Below are 16973 nucleotides of genomic sequence, written 5' to 3'. Positions count from 1 at the left end.
ACTGGCTAGAACTGGACCAACATACCCATTTCTATTGCAGTAAAATACTGAACCACATTACATGGAACTGTAAAAATGTAATTTCATACTTTTAAACTATGTACAGAACATACTGTAATAAGAAGAAAAGTAATTAATTATGAAAAATTAAATGGTGATTAATAAATCAAACAGCATGTTCAAGTCCTCTGTACTTCTTTATGCAAACAGTAACTAATAGTGTGAGGAATCATATCTCATTTTCCTCCTTCATGGGTTTGTGCTCCAGCTATTAGCTGGCAGAAGAAGGGTAGCAGGGTGTCGCACCATGCATGGCACTTACCTGAAGGGAAACTGTGATTCTCATAAGCCCTTCACAAGCAGAAAGCGACAAATGTGTTGCTGAAACATAAGCTCTCCCATCTAACTTAAGCTACTTCTGCTGTCTTACCCAGATGCTTAATAAAGGCTACAAATTAATTTTGTTTGCTGACCTTAATTTCCTTGATTAAAAGAAACCTAATTGTTTTGAGACTCAAACAGCTTCTAAAACACTAAATGTTTGAACATACTGAATTCTAACCATATTAATTTCACACGTTTATACTGTCAAGCTAACGCTTACAGATTTCTGTTCACACTAAATCATACGTCGTTCTAGCTAATGCTTCTGAAGCCACATCCTAGGTATCACTGAAGTGATTCTACAGTTCAACCGAATGATAGAGCTTACATATTCTAGTTATAAGCTTAATATGCACCACCTTTCACATAGAATAATTTTCCTATTTTGACCCAAATGGCACCCTTTTACCCCTTCACTGTGGTTTAAAGGCAGGCTCATCAAGCTCCAGAGAGTTACACATTTTCTCCAGGTTCTGGAAACTTTCCATTACAGGACTGGCAAAGAGATTCATATATGTGGTTTTAAAAATTCCTTTTGTACTGATGTTTACATTGTTCTCTCTCCTTCTCAATGTCTAAAAATTAGGATACAATGTACCAAGTACACCTACACAAAATGTTGTTTACAAAATAGTGGAAAACATAATACTATGAGGTTCTTTCTCCTTAATAATAACAACTCATGTTTAATTATCTCTTTTGAATACATCTTTAAGAATGAAAGTAATGTAATTTCATTTACACAAATTTGGCAGCTTAGGGTACAATTCAACATACCTAACTTGAACTTCCACTCTGGTATCTGGACTTCATGTAAAATCCCTCCCCAGTCACAGGAGAGAACTGGATGTCTCAAGAGGTGGTCATCCCCTTGGTTTAAATACATACGTGAGCTGGGATGAGCAGTCCTTTGGACTGTCTTTCTCATTCTAATGAGCAGAAAGGGAGTTTAAGCCACCTAGACTACACTCTTAGACACCTTAAGCTAGATGAGATAAATCCCATCTATGTTACGCACATGGATGTATTATTTTATCAGCTCTTTAACTATCTCCCATGCAACTAGTATAACCTGATCGGATCAAATTAACCACATTAATTTGCACACCCTTCTCTATTTAATTATACAAAATCTAAGTTATATATTTCAGTATACATCTTCCAATTAAATATAGCCTAAGACATGTAAGCATTAGTCATATTTCATATAAGGCAATACTGCAGACCAAAAAAAGGTATCTCTTTACATACTTGGACTTTGATAATTTTGCTTCTAAAGTTGTTTAATACCACGGTAACATCTGCCAGGTCAGCTACAGAATCTGTTCCTTCATGCCTGTGAGGAGGAAAAAAAACCCATGCAAATGTACTGGCTCATTAAAACATGCATTATTACTTGTGTTTAATTAGAGTATAAGGTTTAAGATTGCTGATATTTATAGAAACAAAATTTCTTCACTTGCACCTAATTATATCTTAACTTCAGAAACTTTCCGAGTTTTATTCATCACTAGACATTGTCCGCAGTAGTAGCCCTCACTTTTAATTTGCATTTTCACAGGAAATTTTATCAACCAATGAAAAAATGCAGCAACCTAGAGCTGAATACGTTATTATGTACTATAAAGGTACATATTACATTCAAATATAAACTACATTTTCTTTTTCAAATATGGAAAACATCTTAGAAATTGCTGTGTGATGACATTAAATATACTTTTAAAATAAATCTGCTTTAAAAAGTCTAGGGAAAGCTTCATCACAGTGCTGAGATAGTAAAGATTGGCTTTCAACAGGTTGGCTTTGGTAACTGTACCCCTAAAGACATGGCTGTGCAAGGCACATGAACATCTGCCCTACTGAACATCAGTTTAAAGCCATACAGGCATCTCGAAACTGTACTGCAGTCCACTGAGTAACAAGTATGAAAAATGTTACTGTCACTCTGTGATACAGTGTAATAACATAATTCTCAAATTTCATAGCTTTTATACCTCAATAGTCCATATATTTTTCCTTCAATCCTTTCTGTCTTTTAACAGCATTATGTGGTTTCCTCTTGCTAAGGCTATGCGTACAAAAAATCGGTTTAAGAAAGTAATCTGCTACCCCTTAGGCTTGATTTATTTTTGCCTAGAAAACAAAAGTATTAAAATCTTGTTTCAATCTGTTTCATATTACCTATCTAAAAGTGATAGGATTTTATATATTTATCTGAATTTTCTATTTAATACATTTCTGTAAAATGTGCCTATGATTACTCAGTTTCATACAGATGGCTGATTCTGGCACAAAACGATGTTCAGGATTATCCTGACTTTTCTACTCTCTGATTTAGTTTCATTTTCGCACTTTTAAAATATTGCATTTACAAACACTTGGCCAAGAACTGTCTTTTTATCACAGGGATGTACAGTACTCAACATAAAAGGGCACAGATCTCCATTTTAAACAAAGCGTGTCATTAAAAAGCTCTAAAATAGTAAAACTAGAGTGAAACACAAACTGTTGATAGCAGAAATGGCAGCAGCTGGCACAGCGTTCCCATTTTTGCCCTCAGTTTTTACACAATCAAAACTTTCTCTATCATTCACTCGGTTACCTCAAAATCTCTGTGTTATGAATTCTGTAGCTAGCTCTGCAGCTCTGCTGATGAAGATGATTTTCCAAAGTCTTTACAATATTCTCAACGTATTTGGTTTGGCTGTAAGTTTAATAACATCATATTGTGTCCCTAAATCTCTTCTGCAGATCCCTCACTGTTGGCTCCATCTTTACCAAGTGCCAATTGTTTTACTCTGCACAGCACTCAGTGTGATGAATTTCTGTCCCAGTATGAATAATGTACTGAAAATAGTCATAGTTACCATTAGTTACCTTGGACACTTAATGTTGGTCTCAAGATCCGATTTATCTGTTTCTCCATTCACATCTTTGTATACTTCCTACTATTACACTATGGTAACTTCTTTTTCTGACCAAGTACCTCTCCATTTCAATTCCTAGCCACCCAACTATGTGCTCAATGGCTACTTACAGATGAGGATATTCACTTGTTTTTAGGTAGGTATCTCTCTGAAAGAAAACCAAGTCCATCATACTGTCCTCTAATTTTAAATCAGTGTGCTGAACCTTACACAGGACCTCTCCTCCTTTCTCGGTCTCTATCCATATGCTATTCAGCATGTTGTAATTTTATTCATATAACAGAGGCACATTTCAAATGAGCAATCATGTGAATAAGGTTTTGAATGTGACCTGGGGTTTTGAAGAACTGGGATCATGATTTGTAAACTGCCTTAACAAATCCAGTAAGGATTTTGGGTTTTGTCCAAAAGGTATTGTTGTTTGTACTGAACGCTGTTAGTGTAACTTAGTTTGTAAAGTCATTGAAAGTAGGCACAACTTCCTTTTTAAATCCAAGCAAAATGTCTTGCATACTGTTCAACAGTTGCAACAGTTCAACAGGAGAGGACATGACTAGTGTATGAGGATGGAGAATATCCTGCAATGCCTCTTGGCAAAATTCCATCCTGTCAAATAGTTGCTTGAGTTCTGATAGCAATTTAATACCATTAACACCGTTATCACTAAAAGTAACAGCAAAGATCCTGGTACAGCCTCCCAAACATACTTTAGCTGTTGTACTCTAAGCCTATGGCTTGTAATAATTAAATGAAATAAGTGTTATTGTTTAGATTCCTCATCAAGTATTAATTTTACATAACTTAGCTGAGCTCAATTAAGCTCATTTCCCTACTTCTTAGGGAAAATCAGTAATCTTAAAAAACTGCAGATGTTTTAAGTTTCCTTTGATCCAACCTAGAAAGTAGAGCGGGTTTGTTTCATTTTTTAATTCAACTAAAGCTCACTACATTTTTTTTACACTGATATCTTTCATAAATCACTTTATATATCTTAGGAATTGAATGTTAAATTAGACAAATGATATAGCTACAGTTGCTGGTAATCAAGTGAACTTCTTAGGGTAAAGACTATGTTTTTCTGCCTTTTCAACAGATTGTGAGTGGTTTCTAGAAAAACAAAAAACTGAAAATTGCAAACAAATAGAATGAACGTAATATCCTGTTAACATTTCTTCCTGTAACACTGAAATTGATGCATTAACTAAATATTCAAAACAGCAAACTTGTTCATCAATTTTTTCATTTTTTAATAGTAGCTGATGACTAAACATCATATGGAACCATGTGTTGCTGAACTCCAAGTAATAATAAATATTTTGTAAGAAAATAGACCTGTTTCAGCCCACAGAATTACTGGGGGAGCGGGGGGGAGTTAAGAACTGAAGCTGAAATAAAATAAAACAATGCTGTTGCTTTAGAAGGGATTGGATCCAAAGCTTCAAGAGGAAGCCCTCATATGCTACAGATCTATGCCGCTACATAAAACACAAGAAAAAGATGATACTTCTAAGGAATACTTGGAATGACAGCTAGTGCATGTTCCTCATATGAAAATCGACCATGGAAATTACAGATCTATAAGCCATATAGGTGGCAACTAAATGCCAGTTATTGGAGCACAACGTGACTTCTTTCCATGTACAGGGGTTTCTTCCAAGAGAGGGAAGTGTGGCGCAGTCAACATGCAGCCAGGGTACAGAACTGAAGGGTACTTCTAAATCCTAAGGTGAAGGTGTAACCACAGTGATTCTTAGATGACTAAGAAACACTCCAAATTAATTGAAGAAAAAAGCCTAGAGCTGAAACGAATATAATGCTCCTGTTAAAAAAAGATGCCACCCATCAATAACACTGCATTCAGAGGCACTTTCAGGGCTAAAAAAAAATTATGAGAGGGAAATTGATGGCACTTGCTCCAGCTGATCAAGATGCTGCTGGAAAGCTAGCAATGCTCCAGTGGACATATTCTTGGAATTACATGTTAAGTATGTTGGGAATGCCAAAATATTAATCAACAGAACCATGAGTGACATTTCTACAGAATTTGGTGCAGGCCGTTGCATGATAACGCTAACCATGCTTGGAACTGACAGGGCAAGTGTCTGGTAGCTGTGTAGCTGTATAGCAAGAGACTTTGCTAGCATCAACTCTAGCTGAGCAGCTTAGGCTTATTATAATTAGCATATCCAAATGCCTTCAAGAACACATGGAACAACCAAACAACAACTTACACTATCAGGAAATAAGGTATCTCTTATAAACTTCAAATAATAATTTGCTTCTTGTTCTATTTTTTTCATGTTATTTTTGCTCATTTTCCTTCAGTATTGTCAGATCTTTTCAAAATGTGCTGCACTTTCAGATTCCTTTTCCAATGAATGTTTCCAAAAGATAAATTAATACTTACGAAAAAACCTGATAAATCTCTTCAGATCTTCCTTTACGCAATCGCAGTGTCCAAGCACCTGGATTTGCTTTCAGCTGAAAATATCCCTATGAAAAAAAAGGACAGACAGTCACTTGTTCTGTCAGCATTTCAGAATTGACCATATACACATACAAACACCAATTATCCAACATTTGGTACTGCAGCTGTTAGTGAACATGACCTACTGTCATACTAGCCCTGATAGTAATATGGCAGTGATGCAACCAAGTATCACCTTTCCTGTATTTCCATATGAATGCCTTCCAGTGCTCCATTTTTTTCTAGCTGAATTTGAGTTGCATACAAAATCTCCACCTAGAACAGTAAGTAAGCAAGCAGTAAAGAAATAAATTACTATACTGACTCTAAACTGAAAAGTTTCTTTGGAACTTAAAATTTTTGTCTGGAACAACTTTCCAAGTCAACACAGCTCCTTCCCAATTTAGGAACACTGCATACAGCTATCACTATGTGAAAGCCAGACAAAGCCAGCTTTGGAATATGAAGAAATATTAAAAGTTGCATCATGTTGAACATCCTCTACTATTGAGACCGTATTCAGTACTTGTGTAAAAAAAAAAAAAAGAAAGAAAAATCAAAGATTCACAGTTTATTAAGCATTTTATTCCTTGTGATACAGTAGTTACAGAGAACAGAGAATGGCAGATAGGTAACATCTTATTCATCAAAATTAATCCTCTATCAAATTAGATTAGCCCACAGAAAATAAATCTTTTGCTTCAGAAATCACAAGATTTTCTGCTCTACAGCCTGCTAAAACCAAAAATAATTACTTTGGAAGACCAGAGGAATTCTCAGGTGTGGATTTGTCCCACAGAGGCTTTAAGCACTTAGCTGAAGCATCTAAACTAGGAACCTTCTTTTGCCTGGATCATCGTGTAACAAAAATGGTTATTTTAATCAGAATGTGATTCACATCTTACATTTGTTGGTGGAATCTCCATCTGAATATATATACCTCCTAACATCTACTTAAGGCAATTAGACTCCCAGTTTAGGCACTTCAGATAAGGATCTAAAAATATCCAAACCTACATTGAATCAGAAGAGGAGCTGGGGAAAGCTCAGCAAATTAGAGGTGCACGTCTCCTTTTGTAGATGGTCTCAACTCCAGGATACTCCTGTTACTTTTAGCATTACTAAGCTTGCAACACAGAGAAATGGATTCAAAGAACAAGAAGCTCATAAAGAATTCTCATGAAGAGTGTGCAATTGTAACAACTATTTCTGTACTTAATACTTACCAGGTTGGCCATCACAATAGTATCAACCATGACAGGATTAGTCTTTGTGCCCAGAGTGAACTGTAACCCTCGAGGAGGCTGTCCAGTCGTCACATCAAAGCAATGTCCTTCAAGCAATATGTATTCTAGTTCATATTCTGCTATAACGGTCCCTTTTATCTGTGGAAGGAACATTTCATCAATAAATTATGTCATTTAACTATGTGGGAAAAGCAACATATTACAATGACAAACACGAGTGGGATTTACCTCACCTAAATTCAACTGTCAAAAACAAAACCAAGAAAAAATAAAAAAAGAAGAGAGAGAGAAAGGTCCTTCCAGAAGGAACTTGACTCAATTTTAAAATAGGTATCCCAGGTAAAAAGGGTGAATCACGGTCTGGAAAGACCTTCTCTCCATTGACTATTGAGGAAGCTGAGGCAACTTTGGTAAGGTAAATCCCAACCTTTATTTTCACAATACACCTTCAAAATACACAGCTTTGGTGGATCAAATACCCTCAATATTTTGCATAGGTTTAGTGACTGAAACAAATCTAGTGACTTTGGAGCTGAGAGATTAAAAATATAATTTAAAAAATTGTGAACTAAAAAAGGGTCAAATATATTTTAATCTATATTAATAAACAGCAATATATTCAGGTTTATTTGAAGATTTACCTAGGTTAAACCTATTATTACCAAAAATATTGACAAAAAAAAGAGAAATAGAAAGCTAGCACACAGAATCCCTTAATTGCTTTATTTTTATCTAAAAAAAAGAATATTTCCATAGACATTATAAAGTTCAGCACAGCAGATAAATTGCTTTTACCTGTACTCTGCATTCTGATTTTTTTTGTTTCATTGCTTTCTTTTAAGATTTGGGGTTTTTTTAAAGTAAGACAGAATGTGAAAAAAAGATGATGAAAATAAAAATGGTAAAATACTGACCAAAATAATCAATTACCACAGAAAGCATTTCTGGAAAACAAGAGACAAAAAATCCCACAAGATTTCCATTGAGGTAGAAGGTCCAACACAAGTATTACAATGTTTAAAAACAATTACTTACATCCTGTAAATGAATGTTATCAAGATCACAGGAACTGTTTACTGCTTCAACCAACCAGCTTTCAGGAGTGATCATGTTTAGAGTCAAAAGGGATGATTCTGGCAATTCTAGGAATTTTGCCATAGGTTCAGAAGGAAGGTGCTTGTTGATACCATAAGTTAATTCTGGTTCCAGAACAAAACGATAGAAGCTGTTGAAAGTGTTAAAAAAAAATACACTTACTGAAGCATAAAGTTCCAAACATGAAGTTCTTCTAAAATACTTTAAAATATAGTGAATGTTTACCAAATTAATGATGTTTGGAGGTATGGTAGCTCCCTGTTCTTTTGGAGTACTGTCAGACAATACCTACAGCATCTCAAATGGGCAGGTAAATGAACACAGAACTATTCGCTTCTGATAAATATTTGCTGGGAAAGTGCATAGCTCCCATTAACATTCTAAATGGCTGGGTAGGTAAATATCCAAGAGGTGCATCTAAACATCTTGACTGTGAACTGCCTCGGATTCTCAGAATCTATATCACTAAACTAAGCAGAAGGACTAATCTGCTGGAAGAAAAGAGTCTTTGGGAACAGTTCCTGACACTAGCAGCAGCAAAGACAGAGAGTACAGGAAAGGACAAGTGTGTCTATTCTTCTCCAATGCTTACTCCATTTATTCCACAGGTAAAAGATCCTTGCAACAACAAAATAATGATGATTTTCTTCCTTCCTCTACTGATATTCAACAAAATGAGAAGAATCAGAACAGAGAAAGAGCAGCACTGAAGATGGAGGGTGAAAGCAGCAAGCAATGAGTGCTTCACATGAAAAAAAAAAAAAAAAAAGGACATTTAATTACTACAGAAAGTAAAAAAAAGGTAAGAAAGTCTGTACCCATCAGGAGGAATATAATTTTCCCACAAAGTATTTAGGCTAGTATATGGATGCATTTCATATGAAAGCATCACTGCAAGAAAAATACAACCTGTCCACAGAGTAGATGCCAGAACACTTCCTCTCACCTCTCCCAAGCACAAGGAAAGAACCAGGCACTAATACCTACGAAGTGGCTAGCTTTAAAAGCGATCATGACAATGTTCACACAAGATACTCAGAAGATTGATGATTAAGACACTCTCTTGCGGTATAAGAGGTGTGAGTTCAATTCCTCTCAAACCAAACAGAAACTAAGGACTTCTGTTTTGTGGGCAAGTGATTAATTCTCTAATCTGCTGGCTAAAGGGAAGGGACTGCCACCAGCTCTCTCTCATAATAAGATTATAGGTAAAATGTCTGCCAAAGGGATGGCAGTGCTTAAACCTTTCTCTTAGAGGGAAAGGAATCCTCTCTGGGGAATTCACTTCAGTGTAAACATCTATAACTGAATTAGTGAACCCTAGTCTTTACAGACAGTTAAAAGAAACTTCAATTTAAGGCAGGTACTTTCAGGGTATAATATTCTTAACAAATTCTAACAAGATCTCAAATGCAGACTGTACATGTACTCAGATGAATTTCATCTTTAAGTTAAGTGTACTTAATCTATACAATTCATTACACAGTAAGAGGACTGTAAGAAATGACCGTGTTAGGCAGACAATCTCCCTCAGCAAGTTTTCACAGGCATGAAAGACTCTCCACTGATTTCTCTAAGGATTGCTTATGAGAGGTGCATTTGATCACTTCCCTGTGATCCCATGCTTGACACCTTAGAATTAGAATTTTTCTCCAGGCAAGTGCAAACTGCTTAGGTAACATTCAACTTACAGTCTAAGAAAATAACTAATGCAACCAAAGAATCCAGAAACACAAACCACTGTTTATTTTTTAAGGGAATATACACTGTTAAGGCTGTTTTTCCAAACCAAGCAAGATCATATACTTGTAAGAAAAGCTATAAACTACTTACCTCTTCAGTGGCACTTCTGACAGCTTAGATCTGCAGTTCAAAAACAACCTGAGTTTCACATTGATAATGTCTTTGAGTACCTACAGAAAAAAAAAAATCTCTGTAAAAAATGGTTCTTGGTAATCATCAAACTTTGAAAATAAGCCAAAGTTATCCTTGCGACATCCTGTCATTTCTCAAACTTCAGTAGAAATCTCAAACATTTTAAAGTTCTAAATATATCTATATATTAAAGGATGTTGTCAGATATTCCAAATAAAGATTTGACCTTTTCTAAAACTGCATGATTTAGCACATGATATTCTTGATAGTCAAAATGTTAATGTTTTCCCCTACTGATGCAGTTTTTTAAAGAGCAGCTATCCCCATTTTCCAATGCTTGATAAATTATATTATCACCTTTCTCATATCATGTTTTCTAGATTTTAAAGCACTTGAAAGTTTGTAAGTACAACATGTGCCTTTTATTCGATAACCAGTCTTAAAACAATGACTTTCACTCTTATTAAAATTGTTGTATACAGTAAATTGTTGAATATAGTAAAGATCAGATAAATATTTTAATACTTAATTACTTATTGATTTTAAATGTCAGCAATAGATTAATGATGTGTTAAACTATTCAATCAACATCAAAACATTCCAGTAAGTTAAAATATTTCTACTTCTTTCTCAGTTTCTTCAGCTGTTCATTTCTAAAATACTAATTTTCTGGATGTGTTATATAGGAACCATAATATTAGGACAGTATTTTTTTCTTATTTTTTTGAGCAATCTATTTTGTTTAAAGTTAACAAAGTTATTAATTTCTTTAAAGCACTCTTAAAAACCTTTACCAAGTTACCCTCATTTCTGTGGTTTCTGATCCAAAGTGCTTATTTGAAAGCATAAAGCAGCTGTGTCTACCTTTATGGATATTATTAGAAAAGCAAATAAGACATTAAAGCTAAGTTAAAATACTGATACTACTAAGGCTAAAATCTAAAATTACTATAATGGCAAGTAAATTGGGAACAAAACAAGACAATGCTAATTGTAAAATCTCTCTTTTAGAATAACCATTTTTTTCTTTCTCAGGAAAAGAAACCATGGCTACACATATTCTTTACTATAGTGCTATAACTTTACATAGCCCTAGGGACCTGTTCTGCTCCTAGTTTCTCATTCTCATCCTTTGTGTCACCTGAATAACACCACTGAAAAACTACTGAGCAAAAAATAAAGACTAGGGAATGGCATAAGGGTGAGAACAAGTGAAGAAGCAGGAAACGAGAACCTAAACAGCACTGAAAGCATAAGAAGGGAAAGTAGTACATGACATGGGTTAAAGACCACCAAAATCAAAATAGAGGTCAAAGTGACTCAAGTATCTATATCCATCATTCAGAATAAAAAGTATTTATAACCAGTGCTAGCTGGTCTCATCTACTAAAACATACCCAGAATTTTCAATATTAAAGAAAACAATTTCTCAAATAAAGATGTTGCATCCAGAATTATGTAAACCTGTATTGGACTTTATCTTCAAACAAGACAAAAACCTCATCCCATTAGTAAGAACGATACTTCATCAATCTGCATTGATAGGTGGTTGTGTGCAGAATGAAATGATCTTGAAAAAGACTGAGGTATCCCAATTCATCAGCTGACCATGAAATTTAATATAGTATTGTAGCCAAAAGAATAATGTCATTCTTAATTAACATTTCAAAGGAACTGAAAAAGGAAATTACAAATAAGACAAGAATGCATTATCTGTGTGTTTTCCAACAATGCAACTTCTGGAATACTGAATTCGGTTTTCTGTTATTTAGGGCTTGTGAGGACACCAAAAGCCAGGGCATTCAAGTCAACGTGTGAAAATGGTTACAAGACTGGAAAGCCTTTTTTATAGCAGGGTATTTGAAGAGTTCAGTCTGTTTACTTTAATTAAGAAAATGCAAAGAAGAGCATGGAAATTTTGTTCAGGGAGTATTTCAAACTGTAGCAAATGGCTGAACTACTTCAGTTTACATGGCTTGAAAATGACTTAAGCCCAAGTTTTATTTTACATGTGCAGTCACTTTGCAAAATGCTTGCTGTAAGTTACCACAACCCATCTGAAAAGCATTAACTCACTAAACCACAATTATTTAACCAATCACGTGGAATTGTGAGTGAACATCACCATAATATGAAGCATCTACACTGAAAACAAACTCTTGTAATAGCATCTTCAATAGAACTGGCAAAATGACGAGAAGATGAATGCTTACAGCATGGCGCTAAATAAAATTCTGCAATTCCAAGTCTGAGTTTAACAGTCAGGTTAATTAGCCACTGGAAGAGCTCAGTAGGAGCTGTGATCTTACTCAACCACTTGATAATATTTAAATTAGGATTAGATTAAAAAGAATGATTTCTACTTCAAATTCTAATTGATAAAAAGAAGTCCTATGACCTGTGTTATATGGGAAATCAGACTAGATTATCAAAAGGGGCTCCTTCCGAGATTTCTCCTCACTTTAGGGATGGAATAAGAGTTTCTCCCTGAAGACAGAATGAACAAAGAAAAAAAGGCAAAAGATAATTGACAGGAAAAAAGAACAGGTTTGATTTTTCTCTCCACATTTTTAAGTTCTTTGACAGTTACTGGAACAAGAAAAAAAAAGTAGATGATCCTAAGAGTTACAAGCTGCTGGACTAAAGCAGTTTGGCTAGGGGACATGTAGTGTGTTCAGTGGCACCACGTATAATATTTTTTCATCTGGTTTTGGTGAACCATGAGAAAAAAAACCCCAACTCTTCCATTTTGTCCTCATTTTTAGAAGGAAGAATTTCTACTTTTTTCACATCACCTTAGGACCACCTTCATAATTTTAGGACCAGTTAGCTGTTCCATATATTCTGCTGAGAACTGATATGGTCCAACCCTTGTCAAGCCAGGGCTAGCATTTAAAGATCTACTGCAGACAGTGACTGTTGCCTTGTCTGGAAATACTTGATGCTAAAGTCTATGACAAACTTTCTGAAAAATGCAAACACATGTTATATGGAAAGTTCTGCCTGCCTCTCCCTGGAGAGCATATAGAGCAGTTCTTATGATACAATCCAGCATATTTTTTGAAAACAGATAAAAGCCTTGGCTCTGCTCTCATTCATGCTCTGACTCATACCTTGCCTCTGGCCTTAAATTGCCACTTCCTCAGACTAAGCAGTAAAGTTAGATTACAGTTTACCTATAGCTGTTCACACCTTCGCAATTTCAATTCCATTTAATATGAGTAACTTTTTGTTTATATTTAAAAAAATTAATTACCAAAATATTTCTTTGAAGTGACTATTAAGTGGCACAAAGTAATATAATAGCATGCTTTCACTAGGGTAAAAAAAAAATCATAATGTGGACACATTCAACACGGACTGGGGCAAGAATCCTGTGCTTTGCTGTCGTAGTTACTACACAAATTTTGCACCATGAATAGCTACCATCCCAATATACTGGGCACTAATCCAGTTACGTTATTCAAAAAAAGATCCTTTAAATACAAAAATATGCCAGTGCTTAAAGTTTACACTATTTAAGTCACCTATTGCCCTGGTTTCAGCTGGGATAGAGTTAATTTTCTTCCTAGTAGCTGGTATAGTCCTGTGGTTTGGATTTAGTATGATAATAATGTTGATAACACACTGATGTTTTAGTTGTTGCTAAGTAGTGCTTATACTGATCAAGGACTTTTCAGCTTCCCACGCTCTGCCAGGTGCACAAGAAGCTGGGAGGGGGCACAGCCAGGACAGCTGACCCCAACTGGCCAAAGGGCTATTCCATACCATATGGCATCATGCTCAGTATAGAAACTGGGGGGGGGGGGGGGGGGGAGTTGTCCGGGGGGTAGTGATCGCTGCTCGGGGACAGGCTGGGCATCGGTTGGTGAGTGGTGAGCAGTTGCATCACTTTTTTTTTTCCTGGGTTTTGTTCCTCTCTCTTTTGTTGTTTCCCTTTTCATTACAATCTATTATTATTGTTGGGTTTGTTTTTTTTTTCCTTTTTCACAATTATTAAACTGTTCTTATCTCAATCCATGAGTTTTCTTACTTTTGCTCTTCCGATTCTCTCCCCCATCCCACTGCGTGGGGGAGGGTGAGTGAGTGGCTGTGTGGTGCTTAGTTGCCAACTGAAGCTAAACCACAACACCTATATATGGCAAGATAATCAGAAAGGCATCCATTTAGGAACTTTGAGTTTGGGGCTTGCTGTATATGTATGCAAGTTTTGTCTCTACACCAGGAGGAGGTGGCTTTCTAGATAATTCGATAGATATTTTTTTAATTTTCAGATTATTTTATTTTTCATTTAAAAATAATTAAAAAATTGAAAATAAGTTTCATCTAAATTAAAATATTTCTGATTTGTTTAATTTCACGAGCATTTCATTATTCTCTTCTAAGGGTTAGCTTCTTGAATAAGAGTATAGCTCCTATGAGTCAAGTAGGATCTGCGATAGCCGAACAGCTTGGTACACCATGGGAGTCATTTGCCTAGGCATGCATTAGGAAAGATACTGCTCATTAGGGACCCTGTTGCTCTAGGAGGAATGGAGGCTTCTGATCTGAGCTACAAGGTGCTTCACACAACTTACCATAATATGAATTTCTGACTGAATGGAGAGAGTTTCCAGTCAATTCCAAAATGAAAATATTTTCATTTGGCAATATCAAGCTTTCATTTTAACTGAAAATGGTGAAATGAAAGATCTGGTTCTAGAGAAAAGCTAGTACTTCAGAGTTTTGAAATAACAGAATTTTCATGAAATTTTTATATGTTTTACTTTGCTTCACTATTATGTATGAAGAGTGAGTGGATGCCTCAACATTTAATACAAAAGGTATAAAGGTATGAAAATGGGAGGGGAAAAAGCAATGTAAAAGTTTATGAAACTTTCGTAATTACTGCAGAGAAAAAAAAAGATAAACTCAGATGCAGCAAAAATCAAGTTACGGGCTTCAGAATTGTAACGGACCATAAAGAGAAGACAAAATTTACATTTTTATGGGACACTATAAAGGAACTTGAGGTAGAGTGATATTCTGCAGCTAGTGAAAAAAGAAAATAATTTTAGGAGCTATGTTTTTAGGACAGTCTCTTTAGAAGATCAATAGCTACACACAACAGAAGACTTCTAGATATACTTGGTAGCATTAATCAACTGAGAAATACCTTTCCAAGAACTGAAAGGTTTATAGTCCAATCTTCTTATGATCATATTATGGGTCAGATTTAGACCACCTCATTTAGGTACCTTGGAAAACTAAGGTGATTTGGTTTAATGGAATGAAGCATATGCCTCTTAAGATTTTGAGATGGGAGATCCTTTCCCTCTATATTACACAGACAACCTCCTCCTTTCCTTCTAGTGTCTATAAGAGCATTTATGGACTCAGTTTTAAGAGGAATGGTTCATGGGGCATCAGAATTTTAATTGCAAATAAGGTACTTACAATGATGAATTAGATCATCCCCAACTTTTTAATATGAATTTAAATGACCAAATATATATTTTTTAAAATACCTAATTTTTTTTTACCCCTTTACTACACTGTACATGGAAATAAGAAAAAGTTTAGTAAAAATTAAACTACAAATATGCAAATTAAAAGAAATGACCACTATCTTACAATCAATAAATGAGCCATCTTCTGTGCTTCTCTTGTCAATGGATCCACAATAGCAATAACATCACAGAATGGTTCATTCTGTTGGGGATCGACTTTTACTACGCTGTTAAAAAAAATTAATAAATAAGTGACATGAAAACTAAATGAAATTTATGGAAATAACAAACACTTTTAGACACGAATTTGTAATATCAGAGCCACTTTAGATTGTACTGCTCGTGAAGACGTTTCCCTCATTTCAAACAGTAAACATTATTACTCCCTGTGATATCACTAGAAAAGCTAAACATGAACAGCAACTAAAATTTAGCATTAATCTACATAGTTCCATACTGGTTACTGTTTAAATACATGTCCCATTACAAAATCAATAAAATAAAAGGAAAACACACAGCAAAATTTTAAAAATGGCCTTTTTGTCACTGGTTTACAGTTTCCTTTATCGATATCTAGAATCATCAGATTTGACAAGGGCCGATGGTAACACAATTTTAAAATAACAGTGAGAAAAATGGCAACTGAGAAGCGTGAAACTTGATAAGATGGATTAGTTCTATGCATTCCAGAAAATAATTTAGTTTTATAAACTTGTCTAAACTAAGTAAAGGAGACCCTAGTTAAAGTACTCTGGATCTACAGGAAGGAAATGTTAGTAAACCTTAAAACAAAAAAAAAAATCATGTGCTGTAAATACACAAAATGGACTATCTGAATTTGTTTTCCACAAAAAATATACCTAGAAATGTGAGTACCATTAGTGAGTCAAACCCCTCCAATATAGTAGTAGCATATTACTCCCTGTTATAAGTATAACTTTGGAAAAGGTGTTAGCCACTTAAAACAGGCTACTGATTTCACTCCTTGTCTATTCAACAAGTATTAGGTAGGGCCAGCACATCAGCACAGCACACTAGAACAGCTTTACCAATAAAAACAAGTAAGGATTTGAAAACAGCATTAGAAAAAATTATTTTTATCATGGTCCTTGTGCTAGCATATGTCCTTTTAAAAAATGTACCTGTCTTTGCTCCAGAAAGTTTGCTCCAGCTAAGCTTAAATTAAAAATGGCTACCATTAGTATCCCATTACAAAGAAGATTAACAGATGCACATCTTGGTATTTTAGGTCTCATTCATTAACAAGGACAACAAACGGCAATGCCTGTGGCATATTCACTTTCTAAATCTAGGATCAGAAACACAAGGAGCCAACATACAAGTGACACTAGCCAACACACTAGTGACACTAATATGAGCTCGCCACGTGTAAATCTGTTAACTGAAGACAGTCTGCTCAGTTTTTCTTAAGGAATTAAGTGCCAATGAGCCCCATCAGCTTGCCTTTGAATGTAATCTAATTGTATTT

At 35.1% G+C, this 16973-nt stretch overlaps 1 protein-coding gene across 3 annotated transcripts in view; it reads right to left on the bottom strand.

Moving 5' to 3' along the window:
- The window catches only part of UGGT2 (UDP-glucose glycoprotein glucosyltransferase 2), a 94478-nt gene that overhangs the window by 18880 nt on the left and 58625 nt on the right, over positions 1–16973 (bottom strand). For all 3 annotated transcript variants that reach the window (XM_072849969.1, XM_072849970.1, XM_072849971.1), the window contains 6 exons: positions 15609–15711; positions 9954–10033; positions 8061–8250; positions 7005–7163; positions 5719–5804; positions 1636–1720 (listed from right to left, as the gene is read on the bottom strand). In XM_072849969.1, the coding sequence (XP_072706070.1) occupies positions 1636–1720; positions 5719–5804; positions 7005–7163; positions 8061–8250; positions 9954–10033; positions 15609–15711 (703 nt within the window). The remainder of the gene's footprint in view (positions 1–1635; positions 1721–5718; positions 5805–7004; positions 7164–8060; positions 8251–9953; positions 10034–15608; positions 15712–16973) is intronic.

Source organism: Ciconia boyciana, chromosome 1 (assembly GCF_034638445.1).
Source record: "Ciconia boyciana chromosome 1, ASM3463844v1, whole genome shotgun sequence".
In the NCBI taxonomy this organism is placed as follows: Eukaryota; Metazoa; Chordata; class Aves; order Ciconiiformes; family Ciconiidae; genus Ciconia; species Ciconia boyciana.
This window is presented reverse-complemented; position numbering and strand designations above follow the sequence as displayed.